At 36.3% G+C, this 23,754-nt stretch overlaps 1 protein-coding gene across 1 annotated transcript; it reads right to left on the bottom strand.

Moving 5' to 3' along the window:
* Nucleotides 1-1,553: 1,553 nt before the first annotated feature.
* LOC110816018 (Protein kinase superfamily protein) lies at nucleotides 1,554-22,866 on the bottom strand. The gene is made up of 12 exons (XM_022044026.2): nucleotides 22,582-22,866; nucleotides 21,520-21,618; nucleotides 21,341-21,398; nucleotides 16,713-16,793; nucleotides 16,530-16,601; nucleotides 16,213-16,451; nucleotides 16,030-16,101; nucleotides 9,481-9,594; nucleotides 9,311-9,392; nucleotides 3,520-3,566; nucleotides 2,334-2,415; nucleotides 1,554-1,774 (listed from the first exon to the last, which is right to left on the bottom strand). The coding sequence occupies exons 1-12, from the start codon at nucleotides 22,791-22,793 to the stop codon at nucleotides 1,691-1,693; spliced, it is 1,242 nt and encodes a 413-aa protein (XP_021899718.2). The 5' UTR covers nucleotides 22,794-22,866; the 3' UTR covers nucleotides 1,554-1,690.
* Between the last annotated feature and the right edge of the window lie 888 nt (nucleotides 22,867-23,754).

Here is a 23,754-nt window from a genome sequence, read left to right as displayed (position 1 = left end):
TTGGGATTCTGACAGGGAGTCGCTCGCCTTATCTTGTAGAGCTTTTAGCTTGCAAGGAAACCTTAAACTACCTTGTAACAAATCTCTCTGGCCCAAGTGTTATTGAGATAGATGCACTACAGATTCAAAGAGCTCTTGCAGAGAAAGAAGCAGACCACTCAAAATTTGAGCCGATTGTGGAGGACTATAAAACCCTCCTTGCTCTACGTATTGATATTTCTATAGGTTGGGTAAAAAAGAAATGTAATGTTGTAGCCCATAGCATAGCGAAAACCTCGTGGGAATTTTAAGTTTTCCACGTCTAGAAAGACTTTCCCCTGTGTGTTACTATATTGTGTGCTCAATCATAATTAAATTAATGTCCTTTTCATTTCAAAACAAAAAAAAAAAGATTGTCCTATTATTATAATAATAACGACAATAATAATAATAATAATACGATGACTATATTATAAGCTTTTTTTTTATTATTATTATTATTTTCCCTTTGTATCTTTCACTCAAACTCATATTATTATTATTATAATGTGAGTTATAAGATTCTATTAAAATTATGTGTTAGTTAGTTATAAGAGTATTATTGTCATTGTTATAAGATTATTATTATTATTATTATTATTTTACATTTGAATCAAGCATATCTAAATTTAAATTATCAGTCTCAATAAATTTTTAAAATTCTATATTAAATTATCATATAAACCAATCAACAAATTTTAGTTCAACAATGGATATTCTGCTGTCCTTCATGCTCTAAAATTAATTTTTACTTTTATTTTATGTAAATTTACTATATGTTATGTTGTACTAAAACAATTATTATATAAATTAGATCAAACAATCATGCACTTGAATCATAAACATTTTAAGATTTCATATTTTGTAACTAGCCTAGATTTTAAATTATAATTCATATATTCGAAGCAAGTCTTCATTAAAAAATCCACATGAAAGCCATTAGATAACTCTATGAGGTAACAATTAGTTCTAGATTTTCTTTTCTATTAAAACCCTAAGTTGGTACTTCATTATCTTCCTCATCTCTTTCATCATGCTCATTAGTTCTTTGAAAAATTATCTCGGAAACTTTCCCTCATGGCTGAAACTCACACACATACACACACATAATTACATATATATATATGTAAGAACTTAATTTTTATCTTATCTAAATTTATTTTTTTCGAAGGACGTAAGAGACAACTTTATCTAATAATATCTCAGATAATCTTAATAAAAATTCTAAAGAAAAGAATTTTTGAAAATTGTGTGAGTTTTATAAAGATCTAAAGGCTACTAGTAGCAAGCCAGAGGTATGCTCATATATAGCTACATGATAAATGAGTTGGTTTTTAAAATGGTTGAAATTACAAATCCTTACTGAAAACCACCGTGCGATCAGTTTCTACATGGGAGAACTTGTGATGGTCGAACCTATCTCCTTGTATTATGTCTAGGTATATGCTTTAATTTTATTCTAAAGTCATAAACTAAGTGATTCGCAAGAAAACAAAGTTCTAATCTCATGCTCAAACAACATTCAAACTCTATCCTGCAGACAATTCAATCTCACTCATTATTGTGGATCTTTGCTCCTACTCCGAATAAAAATAAAATGTAACAGCAAACAAATACTGTATTCATATGATACAAATGTATACAAAAGTATTTTCCCTTCAGTACTTCAAGCTCAAAGAACAGCACCAGTCATGAATCGATGATTGAGTACAGCTTCTGCAATTGGTCGCTTTCGGAAGTCAGGATTTAGCATAGCCTACACAAGCAGAAGATTGGCAACCATTAACAAGAACTCGGCTACAAGATAAGGTCTTAAGGTCCATTAGAAAGAAGCAGGTGAATAATGCAGAATCTGACACATTGAGAACCAAAAAACAATGCTGATTACTCAGTACAAAAAATAACAATACTAATGCCTAGCTGTTGAAAGTTCATATTACAGATTTTATGAATTTGTTGTATGTTGATTGCATGCATGTCATTAATTGATTGTTCATATGTAGTATTTTATTGTCATACAGATCACTTACGAAGAAACCAAATCATTCAAACTGTCAATTGATAACAGAAAAATTGTAAAACTCAGATCTAAAATAGCCTTCTGAACTACAGACCACAAACAAGTTCCCGAAATTCCAGCCTCTTGAAAGCTTCAAACAAATTCAACCTTGTTAATGCTATCAGATAAAAAATAATGCACTAATGCACAAGAAATCTAAAAGTGAGGTTTTCAAATATACAATAAGAATATAGTAAAACTAAGTCACCCTAGAATTCCCCATCTATAAGTTAACAAGTCTCATTTTAACTCTTACCTGAAGTAGTTCCCAACCAGCTCCATCCCCAAGATCTAGAAATTTGACAGCTTCTAACATGCGATCATCTGCTAAACAATACCTGTTTATGTAGAATTTACAAATTAAAAAAATTCAAAATGAAAAAGCAGAAGGGAGAACCTGAAGAGGTAAATGCATTAAACAAGGGTCAGTTGACAATATCTTAATTGCATATGTCACAGAAGCTCCCGGGCATCTGCTTGGTATATCAGTTTCACATTAATGTATCATTATCATCCAGTCTGATAAACCATGCATGCTTAACCCATATAAAATTAATAACTTTTCTCACTTTTAGGCCTACGTTTGACATGTCAATATTTGTATTTAATCTAGATTTTGTCCTTGATGGTTATCTCATTTAATAAATAATAAATATAGTAAAATCAAGAGTATGAACTATGAAATTCTTCTAATAAGAGTAAATTAATATCTAATTGAAGATATTACTTTGCCTAAGAAGTGTTCAATCTGCAAGGTGAAGAGTGAAAATACACAAGGGATCCCCGTGCCTGTCTAAATGAGAAAAAAAATAGAGTGAAGGCATACTGTTATAACACGAAGAGAAGACTTGAACTAGAACAGTACTGCAGATACAGGTAGCTAATTAGTGGAGTACAGCTGCTCATGCTTTACGGTACATGGTAGGTTAAAAATATATTCAATACCAGAATACATGACCAGATTGGAGCAAATATAGGCAAGCAATAATTGGAGTAAAGGTGTCATATGCTCCAAGTTTGTTACAAATAAGCTTTATTAGCGAACCACCTAAGAATTTGGTAAACAAATAGACTTGCTGCAAATGAGTCCATGCAACAACGTCATCAAATCCAAATGGCAATCAACTTCCATGTGCTTTGTATGCTCATGAAACACAGAATTGGGTACAATATTTCGTTCATAGATTGGAAATGACAAAGACAACTCCAATAGGTGTTTTAGCCAAATCAACTAAAAAGTAGTCACTTCCACAGCTCTAGGAAGCAACAATTGCACAGAGCTCTAACTTGTCAGCCTTTTAGTGGCTGACAAGATCAAGTCAGTGGACCCAAAAGGCAGGGCAAAAAATTTATTATTTTGTCATAATTCAAAGCAGGGCAGAAATTCATTATTAGTAGGACTATAACCATTACTGGCTCAGCGGACACAAAAGGCATCTTACTCTCTTGTAGCCTCAAGATCAAGTCGGAAAGTGCTCTCCAAAAGCCTCTGCAAAATCCATGTAGAAAACAGTAATTCAGTAAGAGAGTGACACTTGCCAAAACTTTGTTTTCTTCTTGGGAAGAAGGGACCGTAAGTACTGCATTGACCTTTTAATTGTTATGCCTCTTTTGTCCTTACCACCCAATTACAATGTGATGTAGCATCTTGCTTCTTAAAAATTTACACCATAATTATCGCTCAAGTAAGTATTTTATGGACATATGTGAGAGAAAAAGGGACATTTATTACTGTTAATCATCAAAAATCACCTGTAGAAAAAGCATCCCCCATGACTCTCAATTGCCTTGCCATATGGCAAATTAGGATCTAAAACCTTAAACTTTTTCCCCAGAAGGAAGAGAAAGGGGAGGGACAAAAGTGGCACATATATTAAAAGGCATGTATAAAAGAGGGGAATTTCATTCCTTATGGTTTTGTCCATTTCAAAATAAAATCCTCTTGTTTCTTTTATGACACTTGACTACCTCAAGGTTCCATATAATTAAACAAGAAAACAATTTTGCTACTTTGATGATTACATCATTAGTTTTTTACAACTTTAACACTTATTTTTTGCAAAGGAATTTTAAAAAATCTTTTTTGTTCTTCTTTTTGATAAATAAGCAAGTCCGAAACATAACTTAATCTGTAATATTTTTACGTAGGAAATTGCTGCATGCAAAAGCTATTTACGTAGCTTTTGTAGAGAGAGAAAGTAAGAGAGAGAGAGAGCACCGAAATAGAGTGCAACCCTGCAAACGCCCATGTTTCGTGCTTAGATGATTTTTGAAGAAGGCAATGGAGGAAAGGGTCTGCCCTTTTCATTCATATTTGCATGGCTTAAATAAGCCAGTTTACAACCATAAATCTTATTTTCTCGTGCAAGTAATAGGCTTGCAATTGAATTCAAATTCTATTATATTCGATTACAATTAAATTCAAAAACTGAAATTTAAAATTCAAATACAAGCTGATAAAAATAAATTTTAACTAATTTTTAATAATTTAACACTCCTCCTTAGAATCAGTCCATACAATTCCTAACTTCTCTCTCATTTTTTCGAATTTCTCTTTTCCAAGCGGTTTTGTCAGAATAGCTGCAAGTTACTCATCAAATAAGCAATGAGTAAGCTTGATTTCACCACTCTTTTCAGCATCTTTAATTGCATGGAACTTCACATTAATGTGCTTGATTCGACCATGCATCACTGGATTCTTAGCGATTGCTATGGCGGACTTATTATCCACCTGAATTTCAGTTGACAGAGACGCATCAAGCTTCAGATCCTGCATTACTTTCCTCAGCCATACCGCCTGATTTGCAGCACCTGCAGCAGCAATATACTCGGCTTCAACTGTAGATTGTGCAGCCACTTCTTACTTTTTAGATGCCCAGGAGAAAGCACCAGAGCCGAATGAAAATAGATAACTAGAAGTGCTGCATGCATCATGGAGACTCCCTGCCCAGTCACTATCAGTATACCCGAGCAGCCTTCCTTCTCCCTTTGTCTCATATAAAATTCCATAATTTTGGGTACCCTTTAGATACCTCAATACATGCTTTGCCGCTGCCGTGTGAGATTGTTTTGGAGATGACATAAACCGTGACAGTAAACTCACAGCAAATAACATATCCGGCCTTGAAACTGTGAGATACAGCAAGCTCCCAATTAAGCTCCTGTACCTTTCCTCATTCACATTATCACCTGTTTCATTTTTAATTAACTTCAGCTTTGGAATTAACGGAGTAGAGACAGCTTTACACTCCATCAAATTAAACCTTTTAAGGATTTCACGTGCATACTTTGCTTGTGACAGAAAAATCCCGTTCTGAGCTTGCATTTATTTCCATCCCCAAGAAGTATGTTACTTCACCTAGGTTAGACATCTCAAACATCTCCTCAAGCTGTCCTTTGAATTCTTCCATTTTGCATCAATCGTTTCCTATCACCAGTATATCATCCACATAAATGGCGGTGATCAGCCTCCTACCATTTTCATCGTGTTTTGCATATAACGTTGCTTCTGCCTAACTCTTTTCAAATCCACAACACAGTAGGCATTCGTCCAGCTTCTGGTACCAAGCTCGTGGAACTTGCTTAAGGCCATACAAAGCCTTATGTAGCAAACAAATGTGATCATCTTTTCCCTCAACTGTGAATCCTTTCGGTTGATCAACATAAATCTCTTCTTGGAGATCACCGTTTAGTAAGGCAAACTTGACGTCCAGGTGCATAACCTGCCACTGGGAATACGCTGCTACTGCCAGAATCATTATGATGGTTTCGTGTCTTGCAATTGGAGCGAAGGTGTCCCCAAAGTCAATTCCCGCAGTCTGGGCACATCCCTTCACCACCAGTCTAGCTTTGTGCTGATTTACAGAGCCATCGGGGTTCAACTTGAGTCTGTAAATCCACTTGACACCAATTATCTTCTTGCCTTCAGGCTTAGGGACCAAAGTCCAAGTTTTGTTCCTTGTGATCATAGCAATTTCCTCCATCATAGCATCCTTTCAAGAGGAATATGTAACTGCCTCTTGATAGGTTGCAGGTTCTTTGAAGGCAGAATTACACGATTCGTATATCTCAAAGAGACTTCTCATCCTAACTCCATCAGCACTTCCATCATTTCCAACTTCCTCATCATTTTCTAACTCAGAGGGGAATGGAGCTGGTACAGGTTCATCTTCTCCTGTCACCAGTTTCCCTACCTCATCACGTTCTATTTTTTCTTCTGCCCAATTCTAGTATGAGCCGTCATCTATCACAACATCTCTCCTGATCATAAATTTTCTGGAGCTCAGCATATACACCCGGTACCCCTTTGTCTTTGTACTATAGCCTAGAAAAATTTCAGGCTCTCCCTTGTCATCTAACTTTCTTCTTCTTTCATCAAGAACTAGGCTGTAGCAAACAGAGCCAAAGATCCTGATGAGAGTAGTCTCGGGCTTATTGCCATGCCAAGCTTCAAATGGCGTGATCTTCTCCAGGGCTTGAGTGGGCAGCTGATTAAGCAAGTAAACAGATGTATTTACTGCTTCAGCCCAGAACTGTTTGGGCAAGTGTTTGTCATTCATCAGAGATCTCCCCATTTCCACCACAGTTCTGTTCTTCCTTTCTGCAACACTGTTTTGCTGCAGTGAGTAGGGGGCAGCAAGTTGTCTTTTGATCCCTTGAGAGCTACAAAAATCCCTGAATTCCTGTGAATTATACTCAAGGCATTATCAATTCTTACCATTTTAAGTAAACACCCATTTTTCCTTTCTGCAATCGATTTGAACTTCTTAAACTTACCAAACACTTCAACTTTGTTTTTGAGAAAGTAAACCCAGGCCATCCGGGTCTGATCATCAATAAAAAGGGAGAAATACCTACTCCGATTCAAGGAATCTTAGCTCATTGGCCCACAGATATCAGAGTGAACAAGTTGAAGCTTTTTTGTTGCCCGTGTGCTAGCTTGCGCAAGGAATGATGTTCTGTGCATCTTACTCATTTGGCATACACTGTGAACAGTATTGGTTTCACCAAGCGTAGGGGGATTGAGACTTAGGTTCTCAATTTGCAACTTCTTCAAGTCGGACATATGATAATGTCCAAACCTTCTGTGCCAAATTTTTTCGTCATTTGCACTAGCATAACAGGCCGTGTGTGCTGGCTTCTTCATGCACAGCAGGTAATTATGATTAATCTTTGATGTTGTCTCGATCTGCTTCCCATCAGGATCATAAATCCTGTAACATTTGCTCTCAAAAAGAACCTTATACCCATTATTTGTTATCTGATTCACACTTAACAAATTTTACTTTAATGTAGGTACAAAAAGCACATTTGTAATATACCGTGTACCGAAGTGAGTATTTACAGAGACAATGCCCTTACCTTCTGCATTCTCAAACTTGTCATTTCCCAACCTCACTTTGTCTTTGAGAGCTTTGTTTAAGTAGGTAAACATGCACTCGTTCTTGCACATGTGGGATGTACACCCACTGTCAATGATCCATTTTGTGTCATCCTCATCTATGATTTCATTTTAGGCCACATACAAATTTTCTTAAGCTTCAGCAGTTGCTTCGGTGATGTTTGCTTGCTGAGGTTCTCCTTTTCTGCTTCTACTTCAACCTACAGTTTCTTTCCTTGTGGCCAAGCTTTTTACAGAAATGGCACTGAATTGCCTTCTTGTCCTTGTACCAACAATCCTTTTCTAGATGGTTGGTCAAGGTGCAAATTTTACAAGGAGGAAATTTTGATTGCTTACCACGGTTTTGGTTTTCATGTTTCTTCTCAGTTGAGCTCTTCTCTCCAATCTGCTTTCCTTTGTTCTCAATTCCTGCTTTGGCTTTTATGAACAAGGCTCCTACTGTGTAATTAGTTTCCCTTCTGTTGGCTCGCTGCTCCTGCGACTCGAGCTTATTGATAAGCTTAGTTACAGTGATGGTATCGGTATCATTCAGCTCCTCCAACACAGAGATTTTGGACTCAAACCGAGCTGGTAAACAGATTAGAATCTGTTCTACCACCTGTGAGTCAGGAAAGTTCTCTCCCAATAGCTTTATTTTGTTCACAACATCCATCAACTTAGATATGTACTGTCTCACCGTCTCATCTTCTCTCATCTGTAACATCACAAACTCTACTTTTAGTTTCAGCAGCTTCGTTTTCCTGCTTCTGGTACCACCTTCAAATTCTTCTCTGATTTTGTCCCAAACCAGCTTGGGAGTTTTGTAGGGCATGATCCTACTGAAAACCATGTCTGAGATAGCTGAGTGAATGCAAGCAAGTACACAAGGTTTCTTCATAAGTTCCTCTTCATGCCTTTTGATCTGAGTTAAGGACGTAGTGTCCCGCAATGGAGGTGGCTCAGTATCGTCGAGAACCACATTCCAGAGATTCAGAGATTGCAAATGAATCTCCATTTTCAGTGCCCAAACATGGTAATTTTCGCCATTGAAGTGTGGAGATGCAGATGAACCAGAACAAGTTGCCATTTTTGTAACAGGTTTTGGGATTTTTGGATTGGTGGGTAAGTTGTATTCTTTTCACAGATCCCTCAAAACAAGAGGCTCTGATACCATGCAGTATTTTTACGTAGGAAATTGCTGCATGCAAAAACTATTTACGTAGCTTTTATAGAGAGAGAAAGTAAGAGAGAGAGAGGGCACCGAAATAGAGTGCAACCCTGCAAACGCTCATGTTTCGTGCTTAGATGATTTTTGAAGAAGGCAATGGAGGAAAGGGTCTGCCCTTTTTATTCATATTTACATGGCTTAAATAAGCCAGTTTACAATCATAAATCTCATTTTATCGTACAAGTGATAGGCTTGCAATTGAATTCAAATTTTACCCTATTCAATTATAATTAAATTCAAAAACTGAAATTTAAAATTCAAATACAAGTTGATAAAAATAAATTTTAACTGATTCTTAATAATGTAACATAATATTTACAAAGTGGAATAAAAACTTTATAAATTAAACTGAAATTTTATTGATACCTTTATTGTAAAAGAATATTAAAAACAAAAGCAATGTGAGACTCATGTTGGTCATTATACCCACTGTCCAATAATAAAAGCTCAAGTTAGTGAATTACCACATAACAAACCGCAAGGATTTGTCGTAAGAATGATTTGATCCATAAGGGATAAGATTGTAATTTCCTTAAGGTTAATACAAATATAGGAAACCTCAAAAAGGAACTTGTACAGGGAAGCAGAAAACAACACAAAATAAAACAAAACAAAGGTTTCTTACTTGCAGAGAAAGACTGTCGATGACCCCTGCTTCACAAAATGGAACGAAAGCCAAGTATGCAAAAAAAAGACCAGCTTCATATCTACAGGAGAAAAAGAAATTTGTCTACAGAAAAAAAAGCTGGAAAAGCACACCACTGATGAAATGAATCTGTGAATCTAGTAAATTACATGTCATCTGCAATCCCAAAGGCTCTTTTCTCCATTGGTGTGAAGGCACCAGAAGCAGATGCCCTTCTCCAAAGCCCCTCAGATAATGTTCCAGGACCTTCTAAATTTGAAAACCTGTGATCTCATATCATTAAACAGACAACTCCGGAAAGGGTTCAATGATATACAATTATCATAAAGCACAACTACGCACCATTAATTTATATATTTTCAACTCCGAACTAGTGGCAGAGATCATCATAAAGTAATAGAAACACATTGGTCGCATACATGGAGACCAAAATAAGTAAGAATCTAATATCATAAGTACATTTGTTTAGGAAAAAAGTACTAACCACACTGCTGGCCTGTTTTAACAAAATATCTAGGGTGTTCTTGAGGGTTTTATATAATATTTTCCTTACATGACCCCTTGTGGTTTCTGCCCCTTAATTGAGGTGTTATGATGTTATACTTGAGGCTTGCATGTGATGAAAACAGAAAAATTGGCATGCTGAATGCTATTTGACCTTTACAGCCTATGCATAAAATAAATATCGTTCTTTTTTAAAAAAAATAAAAAAGTAAGGTATATATATATATATGAACAAGGTACCAATAAAGGGGGTACCACCCATTTACAAAAAGAATTTACAACCGTGTTAGTGCATCAATGACATCTCCAAACTCCACATCACTGATAATATCATGATCTAACGAAATTGACCTAAAATCATATACCTATCTTTTAATTTGTTGATACTACTTTCAGTATTATCAAAAATCCTACCATTCCTCTCCTTCCAAATAATCCAAAAAACTATCAATGGAATCAAGTTCACATATTTATTTTTACAGATAGTCCATCCCATGCCCAAATCTCCTCTCTAACAGACCCAGCAATAACCCACTTAATCCCAACAAACCATAGATCATACACCACAAACTGTGCACAAACGGACACCACAACAGAAGATGACTGCAATTTTCCTCGGCTTGAAGACAACAGATGCAGCCATTAACCAGGATCTTTCCTCTTATTTTCAGTTTATCAATTGTCAAGATTCGTTCTCAACAAGCTTCCCAAGCAAGAAAGCAATTCGGGGGAGAACTTTTGTTTTCCAGATTTGTTTTGCTGGGAAGATAACCCTACCCACACCAATCATTCTATGTAGGAATTTGTAGTATGAACGGACCAAGAACACTCCATTATTCCCAAGTTTCCACCAGATTTGGTCCTCACACGTAGATACCTTATGCTTATCAAGAATCTGCATTAACTCTAGAAACTCACTCACCTCCTAATTATTCAAATTCCTGAATACTTTGATGTCCCACACAGCTCTATTATTCACAAATTGGACAGCATCTCCTACTCGCAAATTCTTGAGATGAGCAATGCTGAAAATACTGGGAAATAAACTTCTAAGACAACCCATCCCGCACCAATCATCATCCCATAAGTAAATCTTGTTGCCTCTGCCCAATTTCCTAGAAAAACATTACTGAAAATTGGTCCATTGCATCATAATTTTTCTCCACAGTCCTCTCCCATGAGGGATGGTAATCCTACAGCCAGTCCTGCTCATCATGAAATTACCCCATCTCGAATGTAAAATACGCCTCCACAAACTGGTTTCTTCTTTCAAGTATTTCCACAACCATTTGTCATGTAAAGCCATATTCATGTCACCCAATGATCGAATTCCCAACCTCCCCAAATTGGGAGGCCCTTTGATACAGTCCCACTTTACTAAATGGTATTTCCTAGCCTCATCATCATCACCCCAAAAAATCTATATTGAATTGTTTCCAATCTTTTCCCCACCTTGGAAGGGATGGTAATTGTTGATAAATAGTATATTGGGAGATTAGATAAAGTGCTCTTGATTAATGTGTATCTCTCACCTTTAGAGAGAAACTTTCTCTTCCACCCAGCAAGTTTTCTTTCAAACAATTCAATCACCAGCTCCCAAAACATGAGATCTTTGTATTTTGCACCAAGTGGACTTCCAAGATATTTAAAAGGAAAATTTACCACCTTATACCCCAAAACAGTAGCACATAGCCCAGCATCCCTGCTGCCACCGATTCTAGCCATTTCAGATTTAAATAAATTTATTTTGAGTCCAAATTTAAAATAAATATCATTCTTGTGCATAAAATAACAAAGGGCCTGCTAAATTAGCATAAAGGAGAATAAATTCTTAAAATAGGACTTCGAGAAGAAAATTTGTCCTAGTTCTTTGTCATGAAAACTTAGCAAGAAGAATATTTTACCCTTTACACCCAAGGCTAACGTCAATATAACTAAACTAACAGTGTAAACTCAGAGTTTTGTGATAAAGAAAGGAAAAGGAAAAAAAAAAATAAAGAACGAAGCATTGTGGTAGAAACATGCCAAACAACATAAGGCTTATTTTTTATTTTGGTCTATATTTAAAGCATGTTTGCTTCCCTGTAGAAAGCCTCGTAATGTAGACAATCTAGTAATTAGCTTTAATTATATTGTTTATATCAAATACTATGTAACGAAATTTTATAATGTAATCATGATTAAACTTTTGGCTTTAATCATCATTACAACCCCTAAACCTGGTGATGTGGTAAGTTGAGAGAGACAGAACGGCAGGAGGACATCACCGAGAGAAGAATCAAATAAGAAACAGACATATTTAACACAGAGAGTGAGAAGAAGCTGAGAGAGGAGATAGCAGAAACAATTCCAATTTCATCCTTAACACCATCACAAGATGGTTCATTCCTCTTTTATAGTCCTAGTCCGTAACGAATCTACTAACTAACTACTGACTAACTATTTCCCACATATTAATACTCCTCCCCAAAAGCCACCTTGTCCTCAAGGTTGAAAATGAATCTACAGGTCTTATTAATCGAACCAGAAGCTGTTATCCTAGCTAGACATCTGTTCCTTTTGTTGTGCTCCCCCAAATTTTGGATCTGTAAAGCGGGACAGATTATTTATTTAGGTAAAGTTTGTTATGTAATCAGACATCCTTAGAAGGATTCCAACCAAGTCCTGCTTGTGAGAGTGTAACACCCAAAAAATTATTATTTTTATTTTTTAATTTATTTTAATTTATATTAGAATTTTAGTTTAATCTTGTATATATTTAATTTATAAGGTTTTAAATTAATTTAATTTAATTTAATAAAAATAAAAATAATGATAATGATAAAATTGGGTAAAATTATTTTTTGTATTTAATTAAAATTGATTTTGGAAAAAAATTGTGAAAATTTGGATTTTGGGGGTGTTTTTGAAAAGAAAATCGGAAATCGATGGTCAAAACGCAATATAGAAAAGTTGTGCCACGTCAACAGCCATGTCAGCAGCCCAGTCAGCAGCCCCGGCTAACCAAGACACGCCACGTGGCAAGGAACACTGACGCGGGACGGGCCCACGTGGGCGATCCACTTGTGCGTGATCGGGCGGCTCATATCCGTTCCCGCGCACACGGACGGCCCAGATCTCACGCGTACGGACGCCCCAGATTCAATCAGGCACGGACAACTCAGATCGCATCGCGATGGACGGCTCAGATTTAATCCCAAAAAAATCGCAATCGGATGGTCCATATTAAATCTTGATGTACGGTTGATATTAAAAGGGGAATGGTATAAATAACCTCATCCACACCCGACCACAAACCCTAACCGCCAGTGCCTCGCCGGAGAAGCCGGCCGTCGCCACCCGCTGCCGCACCGGAAAATTTTCCGACCGCCAAACAAGGTAAATTTTTTCCCTTTGGCTCGTTTTTCGATACTGAATTCGTCTATAGCCAAATCGGAGCCAAACCACTGGCCAATCGGCCGAAAAACACCGCCGAAGTCCAGCGGCGCCGCCGCGACTTCCCTATGTTTTTGCCTCCGATGAGGCCCTTCCTGGTCTCCGTTCGATGCAATTTTTATACCACTGTGATCATCGTCCTTTTCTCTACAGGTTGATCGGAATAAAATATCAAAACGCGACTCACGCCGGAGAAGCCGCCGCACCCGAGAGTACCACCGCCGGTAAGTCTCAGTTTTTCGTGATTTTTTGGCCCACCGAGGGCCCTAAGATTGTTTTATTGCAGGGACCAATGCAAGTTTGGCCGAATTTGGCCGAAAACGGCCATCGCTGGATCACGGCGGAGCCGCTGTGCCGGAATTCCGATATTGGCCGAAAGGGGCCCTAGGTCTGATTTGGGATCTTTTGGGACACGTATAGGTACCGGTAGTGCATTTCAGTTTCCCGAAAAAAATTCAGGGAATTTAGGGACAGCCCGTAAACGTACTGTAGAGCCGATTTCAGACCCCGAAACAAATAAGGATCTCTCATCCTATTTCCTATCACGGCATTAAAGCTTAATAAATAATTAAACGGTATTTTGTGACTTTATAGATATGTATAATTGATTGAGGTTGCCAATGAAACCCAAATCTGATACATTGTTGGTCAGTTGTTGTTTTATCTTATTTTCAGTATTAAGTGCAGTATGATATTTGATGTAATTATTTTATGGTCTCGTATGCATAAATCATGGTTTTTTTTATTATGGTTTGTATTATGGTGAACCCGATACTGTGTTGTCTTATTTGGTATCAATTACTGGTTTACATGTTTGTGTATGATTGGATGATTGAGATTAAGGAAAATGGCAAAAAGGTTATGTGAATTGATAAATGGATAATGTGGACAGCCTGACTAGATATCCTGAGAGATAGTGGACGGACCGGATCCGTAGGGAACCCTACCGGGAACGTGGTCTCTCATACCGGACGAAATATGGAGACCTTATGTGTTTTGGCGCCCATACCGGACGGGGTATAGGGACGGCCCGTTTCACCCACATACCGGATGGGGTATTGAGGTTTATGGTTTTAGCGCCCATACCGGACGGGGTATGGGGACGGTCCTGAAATCAGGTTATTAATGTTAATGGTTCACGTGTAGCGGGGACCCCCTATAAATCCACATGGATACTAGTAGGCTGGTAAAAGAGGAAATTTGTTGTCTGATTATTGAAGTGCAAAAGTATGAAATGTGTTCTGTTACAAAGTCGATATGATTTTATGATGATTATAATGTTATTGTTTTCATATGTTATTTTTATGAATTTCACCGAGATAAGTGAACAGTAAAGGTTTTTATGTTAATAAATGAGTTTATTATAAATTATACTCCATTGGTTGTTTTTATTTTCTACTGACCTTTACTTCTGCGGCAGTGAGATAGTGTGATGTCTTTACTGGGCTAGTGTAACTCATTCCTTACTTAACCATTTCAGATCAGGAAGACGGGGTTCCCGAGTCCGTTCCGCAGGAAGACGGCGAGTTAGACGCCTAAAAACTTTATAGTTCTAATTATAGTTTTTATTTCGAGTATCTCTTTTAATTAGCTTATTCTTTCATGTTTTGAGTACGTTTTTGGTTATTGTGTAAGAGATATTAATCAAAAATTTTATTACGCTTCCGCATTTAAGATTTTTAATACATACATCTTCATTTAATTTCCAGAATTGTTACAGAGAGAGTTCTATTGAAATTGCAGGCATGAACCCTTCATCAATCCCAGATTTCTTGAGCCTCCGTCGAGATTGTAGCCAAACTTGTTTTGCAAATATACCTAAAAATCCTTGTTAGAGGCCTGCCATAACTACCTCCAAGATAGCCACCAGAACCACCAAATCCACCCTCTCAACCACCACCACTCTCTTGAATGACCAAGGCTCAAATTTTGGTCTTCATCCTGCCAAGAAATACAAAGTCATTGCTGGTCATCAGAAAACAGAGCAGATGGTGTGTGAGCTTCACGCATCTGTGACCAGGGCACTTGATGAATCAAATGGTGATTAGATCACCAGAAAAGAGGTTGCAGAGGCCGGAAACAGGCCTCGACAGATGCTAACTCATTTTCTCTCTCATAGGGGTTTGACACAAAACAATGTTTGCTTCTATGACACAAAACAATGTTCTTTTTTAACACTAACCTTTCTCTAATACCATGTCATGAAAATTATTGCAGCTTTACTGGGTTCCCTATGCCAAGAAAGTAAAAATTATGAAAAGAAAACTTAACTACATATAAAATAGCCACTGGGATCCACTCTAGAAAATAACTATGAGAGAAATATTTTCTATACATAACAATAGGAACTATATTCTATATTGCAACAATGGACAAATGTTATAATTCTTTGATAACAGAAAAAAAATGGGTGTCTGGTTGATCTGAATGAAATTCCAAGTTTTCAGCTGCTTGTTGATTACCTCTGCCCCTGGTCCCCACAATGCACCTCCTTCCACAGGAGCAGAAGAATTCAGAGAATCTTAAAAATTACTCAGAAGCTTTATATCACCAGGTAGCACAAGAAGAGAATTTAAACCTTATTGTAACTTATACGTGAATCATTTTGTCGCACAACTTGGCAAAAATATACATCAGATTGAAAAAAAGGCAGACAGAATTCTGAACATATGCCGGAAATGTTATTGAAAATCAGAGAAAAGATTTGTTTTATGTTTAACAACATGCAGAATAGAAAGAGTAAAGGAAAAACAAAGTACCTAATGTCAACAGAAAAGGCTAGATCTCGAAGTCGTGGAACTAAATAGACAGCATCTCTTTCCACGATTGTACTGTGATTAATCAAACAAAAATACGATAATGTTTCATAAGAGAAAAATTCCGATGTTAAAACAAGAGAAACTTATGTATGTAATTTAGAAGGATACTTTTAAAGAACATACTTAAGAACAACAGAAGATGGTCCAAGACTCTGGTGTAACCTGTCATGATTGTGCATGTAGGCTAGACCACTTATAGCTCCACAAAGTACTTTAATAACAAAAAATCTCTTGCGCTTATTTGTTTCCTCTTGTTCAAACTTATTCCAAGTCATTTCTTGTAAACGTTTTGACAATTTTTCGCCCGTAACTTTAGCATAGTCAGCAGCACTATATTTTCCATCATTACGAAAAGCAAGCCACTGGATAAGTTTCTGTCAGTTTTCTGCAGAAAAGATGCCAAAAACACTATCTATAATACTTTATATCATATGACAGACCTGCTCCCCAGTTTGTGTCTCAAATCCACCAACAAGTATCAGGAGATTCTGGCACACACCTTTGGAACTGCTCTGCAAAAACAGGTCAAGTCAGTATAATTGCTTTATTCACTCATAATAAAAGACTGCCATTAGTAAAGGAGCAATGCTATCTGATAATTTGATGCAGTATTTTATCTAAACCTGGAGGAACGCATGAGTATTAAGTTCATTTGCAGCCATCATATCAGCCTCAATACCAGCAGCTCGTCTTCCAGGATAAACCTTCACAAAAATGGAAAAGCATAATTCAATTGATTACAGGAGTATCTAGCAGGACTTTTTTCAATGATCAAAATACAAGACTTGCATTCAAAGTAATCTTCAACACTTCTCACCAATATTATAATAGATTTTTCAAATGGATGCTTTTCCAATAAAAATTTTTGAAGTCTTAATAATGATAAACAACAAAGAGGCAAAATGCAATGGTTCCTATAATATCCGGAATTAATTTTTTAAAAAAAAATTAAATTAATATATAAAATATAATTTTTTAATTTATAAATTTTTAGTTAATGTAAAAATTAGAAAAAAATAGGTGGATAATGAAATTAAAAATAATTTTGGAAAAAATGAGTGAAAATTTAAGTTCTGGGGGTGTTTTTGAAAAAAAAATTAGAAAAAATTGGTCAAAACGCAATTTAGAAAAAATGTGCCACATAGGACCGCTCAGTCAGCAGTCCCGACGAATCACAACGCGCTGCATGACAAGGCACGCTGACGTGGTATCATGTGGGAGGCCCTACTGGCAATCCGCATGCCCGCGATCGGACGGTCCGGATTTGTTCCCACGTGCATGGATGGTTAAGATCCGTTCCCTCCTCAGGCGCGATCGTACAGTTCATATCAAATCGCGATGAACGGTTCAGATTTATTTCCTATTTAAACGCGATCGGACAGTTGAGATTAAACACGATGAACGGCCCAAATTAAAGGGAGACGGATATAAATACCTCACTTTATACCGAACCCTAACCCTAACCGCCAATCCCCTGTCGGAGAAGAAGAACCAGTCGCTGGAGAAGGGAGCCGACCGCCGCCCGTCGCTGAGCCGGAGCCACCTTCGATAGCCAAAAAAAAAAAAAAAATTTCTCATTCGCTCGAAATTTGATTTTGAACACTCCTATGACCAAATCGGAGCAAAAAGACCAGTGGATGAGCCAAAAACCGTGGGTAAACCCAGCGGCGCCACCACGGAAAAAATAAAAAACCGCCTTCAATGAGGCCCTCCCTGATTCCCGTTTCGTACGATTTTTCCACTATTATATTCACTATTCTGTTTCCCACAGGTTGACTGAAAAAAAACATCCAATTGCAAATGTGAGCCGGCAGAGTCGCCGCACAGGAAAATCCCGCCTCCAGTAAGCTTCTGTTTTTCAATTTTTTTGGGCCAACCGAGCCCACTTAAAGTATTTTCTCTCAGCGATGAGTACAAAACCGGCCGAAATTAGCTGAGATTGGTCGAAAACGGCCAGTCTAAGGCAAACCGCTGCCGCAAGCGGCGGTGTCGTCACCGGAGCACGGCAATGCCGCCATACCAGAATTTTGAAATTGGTCGGAAAAGAGTTTTAACACCGGTTATGAGTTTTTTGGGGTATTTCTACGTACTTAGAGCGTGTTTTAATCTTCGAAGGAAAATTTAGGGAATTCGGAGACCGCAAATAGACGCAACTGAAAGTTTAATGTTCAGACACCGATTCGCGTAAGAATCCCTCACTCTATTCCTTATTATGAAATTGAACCTTAATTATAAATAATGTGGTATTTTGTACAATTTAGAAAATCTCGATAATTAATCACAGGTTACTAATGGAGGAGGAACTGGTTATTATTCACTGTTTATTCTGTTTGATTAATTTTACAGTTTTAAATGCATGATAATATACTGGAGTTGGTAAGATAATTCAGTTGTGTTTGCTTGATGCATGTATTATTCATTTTGCGTGATTTACACTTAAATTGTGAAACTAAAAATTAAATGTAAATAGAAAATTGTTTGATCAAGTGAATAAATGAATGGTAATCTTACGAGATATCCTGAGAGGTGGTGGACGGACCGGGTGCATAGGGAACCCTACCGTAAACATTGTCTCATACCGGACGGAGTATCGAGAATTAGTATTTTGGTACTCATACCGGACGAGATATGGGGACGGCTCATTTCACTTTCATACCGGACAGGATATTGAGGGATGGTATTTTTGGCACTCATACCGGACAGGGAATGGGGACGGCTGGTTAGTTAACAATGTTGAATAAGGGTTCATACATAGTGGGGACATCCTTATGTACCCCCATGGATACCAGTAGTCAAATAAAAAAAGAAAGTTGTTCTGATTAATTGAATATGATATTATTTGTGTTATTGTCTCAATAGATCAGTTTTGGAATTTCGTTATAGTAAGTGTACAATAAATAATTTTATTTATGATAAATGAATTTTTTTAAATTAAGAGCTCCATTAGTTGTTTTCATAATTTTTACCAACCTTCATTTCTATATCGGTGAGTAGTGTGACATTCTTACTGAGCTAGTGTACTTCTCTTTTTTATTAACTATTTCTAGATCCCGATCCACAAGAGAATTGCGAATAGGATGTTCAGTTATTTATTTTCTATTTATTTCTTTGATTTTTCGTTATTTTTTTAAAAGGATCATTCACGTAACCCTCGGTGTAAGAAATATAAATTCTAACGCCATTATTTCGCTTCTGCATTCAATTTATAATTTATTTCTTTTCTAGTTCCGAGTTGTTACAGTTCCAGTTAGGTATCCATCAGACAAGTAAATACTAAATGCGCCTGAAACAAAATTTTTCTAGCATAACAAATCAATCGCATGAGAAGAAACAAGATTCCTTGGGTAAGCAATGATACTTCTCAACTGCATAAAAGGAAGAGACACTAGAATTAAAAGCAATGAAAAAGAAAATGCATGAGAGACAATAGAGCTTCATGCCTTGATCGCACAACATGAGCATTTTAGCATGTAAATCTCACAATATTCCTCTTGACTTAAAAACAAAATAATATTTTGACATAGAAGTAGGTTTCAAAATAACTAGCCCAAGGATAGCTTAGAAATTAGAAGAACATAGATGAGAAAACAGATGAACGGTAACCATATGAAATTAGGCGTTAAGGTGAAGTCTAGGTAAAGAAAGAGACAGAACATGAAAGGTGAGAAAAAAAAAAACAATAATTAGAGGGGAAAAACAAGAGAGAAATGACAAGAATAAATTCTAGCACAAAAATTTCTTGACAGTTAATGGGCCTTTACACGTGCACTAATTACAACTAAGAAGAAAATATTGCAGTAAAAAAAAGGAAATCTACAATTTCTAAATTCTAATAAAGTAAAACCTACCTAAATAAGTGAAGCAAATTTAAACTAATAATAAAGATAATTATTACATAGATCTTTTTAATTCTAAAACTATTCCAGTTTTAGTTCTTCAGTCTTCATCGTTTTCCCGAACATATGAGCTCAATCTTTGAGCTTTAAAGAGACCAAGTATTAGGATCAGAAATATTCTCCATGATTATATTTCTCTTTCTTTCTCGTATTAATACTTTTTTTAATATATATAAAAAAAAAAAGTATCAGGATATGAAAGGCTTGGAGATGCTCCTCAAAATCTTCAAAAATTCCAGCCTTATCTTAATCCCCATGAGACAATTGAAAGTTAAACCAAAATTATAGATTCCACAAGATTATGAAACCAACAAGGCAAAATAAATCATCAAAAGAACTCTTTAATTCTCCACTGCCCTTCCATCTTCCTTACAGAGAACTTTCCTTCTTACAGGAAAAGAGAAACATCTTGCCTAGACTAGAAACTAACTAGCCTAAAAAAGCAACCAGTAAAAATTCAAAGATGATGAACCTGTCTGAAGTGACATTTGGCAGTAAACTAATCTGAGAGAATACCAAACTAACAAACATCTAACTTGTTACATCTGGCAATATACTATCTTGACAGAATACACAACTTACAAATAAGGGTAGGAACAAAAGAAGCTGAGCTTGAATTTCACTCGAAGCTTGATTTGAATACTTACTTAGGCTCCAGCTTGGTTTATTTATAGAACCATATAGCCAAGAATCCCACCATTGATTGAATCGGGCAATTCATTGGCAAATGAAAAACCTACCTTCTTAACACAGACAAAAAAAACAAAAACCTAGAAAAGAGGAAGAGTCACTAAGAGAAGAGCTAGATAAGCAAGCAAGAAGGGGAGGCTAGGAAAGGTAAGGTAAACGGCTCCCCATCTGACGGAAGATTGTGTCCAGGATTTGGTAATCAGAGCCTTGCTTCTTCTGGTCGGCTCACATTTGCCTATGCTTTATTATAGGTAGTCATTCCATTCTCCCCATTCCTTACAAGTAACATTTAGCTTCTTCTTTTACTCTTTTTCTTCTCCCTTAACAATTGGATTTGACTCTCAACAGGGCCATAATATTCCTCCCTGCCTCCTAAAGGCGCTTGTCCTCAAGCCAAACATCAGCTATCGAGCCAACATATGCGAAACCAACTCCCAAGAAGCATCAGCTGGAAAAGAACCATTCAGATGGCCCAAAACCTCTAAGGAGTTATACAAATTTAAGCTAAAGAATCAGTTGCTCACATAGTTCGATATTGCCCAAATGCATTTACCATAATAAAGCACCAGCTTTCTTCAGTATACCAGATGAATATTATCTGCTCCACACAAAAACTACCTTGGCTTTAAAACTGTAAAAACAAATAAGAAAGAATGAAAAATCACCTTGAAAATAACTGAAGTCCCTTTAAGAGGACCCTGGGCTACTCTTCCTTCATAAAGCCTACGAGCAAACTGCCATGGATAGTATCAGTATCAAGAACAATAACAACTCTACAATTTCCATTAACATGATCAATGAGGTCATAGCCCACCTAGTCATATTTATATCCACAAAAACTCACCTGATCTTTACACTGCCTTCTCCAACATCTTGAAGTGTCAATCGCCCAATATCTTCTGATGAATATTCACTGTCTGGACTGGATTGAAACCCTGAATAGCTAGGGATAAAATAAAAGGGGAAAATAAAATAATTAATTGAGTTTGCAGAAAGATTTGAAAGGTAAGCAATAAAATACAAAGCTTGGAATTCATTTACAAATTCACATTTTCTGTTTTAGAATTGTCAGGAGCTATATATTCGTTTTGAAAAGGATCAAACATGGTATTTGAGAAATGAATCCAATTATAGCAAATGTGACTAAATATGTAATGTATTTAAAATCTTGTGGAGCAAATATTTGAAATGCCTCTTGTTTAGTCATCCAACTGAATTTTATGAAGTGTAATAAACTTTCATGATTTTCAGACATTAAAGTATATTTTATCAATGAATTTCTTGTAAAATTTATTTAGAAACAGAAAAAATATCCTAGTAACTCTTTTCCAAACAAAATCACAACATTCAAGGCTCCATATGGTACATGGAAACGTTGATAATTTTTATTTTCTAAATTCTTATGCGTTTCTGCATTTGTTTGTCCATGAAAATATCTTGTAAGAATTGTATATTTATAAAACAATAAAACATCATTTTAACCACTAAAGACATCATTTAAAATTTTCACCACTGCTCTCTTCATTATCAACTTAACTCGAATCTTTTTGTGAAAGAAATTCATATAAACTTAAAAAATAACAAGCAAAAACCAAACTTCGTTTGTTTCTTTCTTTTCTTTCATTGTAAAATACAGAGAACCCGCTCTTCTGTTGTTTCAGAATCACTTCACTGAACTTTAATAAAACCGCCAAGTGGCTCAACCAAGATCTACTAGACCAGAGTTAAGTACTAATACGAACCGGTTAGAAATCCAGTGTGGCTTCCAAGAGAATATAATACGGGAGAAACGACGCTACGCGACTAAAACAAACAGAAATTCGATCATCTTTTCTCGCGAACCAAACAGACGGGAGAGAGAAACTCCGAGCAATAGTGCAAATTTTGTTGAAATATGAAGTTTTACCTCGTAATATTCATGAAGCCGTAGTTGCCAATAAGTCGACCAACTTCGAACGAATCAGGACTGGTGATCAGACTCGCTTTGCATAACCGAGTCGGCCGAGTTTGGTCAAGTGATTTCAAACTCGGGCTTAAGAACCGGGTGAAGGTATTTCGAGAAATCGAAGGGAGAAAGGGAGGAGGGGAAGAAATGCGATTGGGTGGCGTTAGGTACATTTTTGGATTTGGGGGCTGGATCCGCTCTGTTCTTGCGGTCTGAAATAAACGATAATGGAAATGGCGCCCAATATGCTGTGAATAAGAAAGGATAAGGCTCGTTTGTTTTTTTGCCAGCTAGCAGATGCAGTACACGTGTTTTTGGAGAAAATAAATATTATATAGAATTTTCTAATAAAAAATCTTTAACCTTAATATCTTATAGTTTTTAGGCAAGTAAAAATTGGTCTGCGTGTCCGTATTGTGTTTGGTGCTGCACGGTGTAGCTCGAGATGTGCATATTAGGAGGGAGTCCCGAAAAGAGGTGATGCAATTAAGACATGCTACCTTACCACCATGGCTACATGAAGAACCTCTTAACAGTGAGACGACAAGGGTGCGAAAGACCTAGTTCCGGGTGTGGGTGATGGGCTTAAAAAGCTTCAAAGTTCAAATAAATAAAAAGAAAAAGATCAAAGTTGAGGGAGAGAAAAATGAAATATTTGCTTGGGGTTTCTTTTTTATTGGATATTTTACAACATAGATGAGTTTTTTTTTTTTCCTTATTTTTATTTCCGGTTCAAATTTATTGGATTGAAGACTAGACTTTACATAATTTAGTCCGGTTTGATCAATACCGAACAATGGGTTCTCGTTAGAGTTTTCAATTTAGATTGGATTATGTACAACACTTAAAAGATATATGTGAAAATGTGTTTGAGTTAGTTTAGTTGGATTAATAGTTATTTGTATTGTGAGTTTTTAAAAGTGTTACGAAAATATTTTTTTAATAAAAATAATTTTCAGTTTAAAATAATATGGAAAATTATAAAAATAAGTGATTTTAATATAAATTTAATATTTTAGTCAATTAGTTATATTACAAAATTAATAATAAATGTTAAAATTATAAAATATTATATAACAATAATATATTTTATATTTAGTTAGTCTTTCCCTACATTTATACCTTTTAATAACA

Source organism: Carica papaya, chromosome 6 (assembly GCF_054855325.1).
Source record: "Carica papaya isolate Zhongbai chromosome 6, ASM5485532v1, whole genome shotgun sequence".
NCBI lineage: Eukaryota > Viridiplantae > Streptophyta > Magnoliopsida > Brassicales > Caricaceae > Carica > Carica papaya.
The sequence above is the reverse complement of the archived record's forward strand: the minus strand, read 5'-3'. Positions and strand labels throughout refer to the sequence as shown.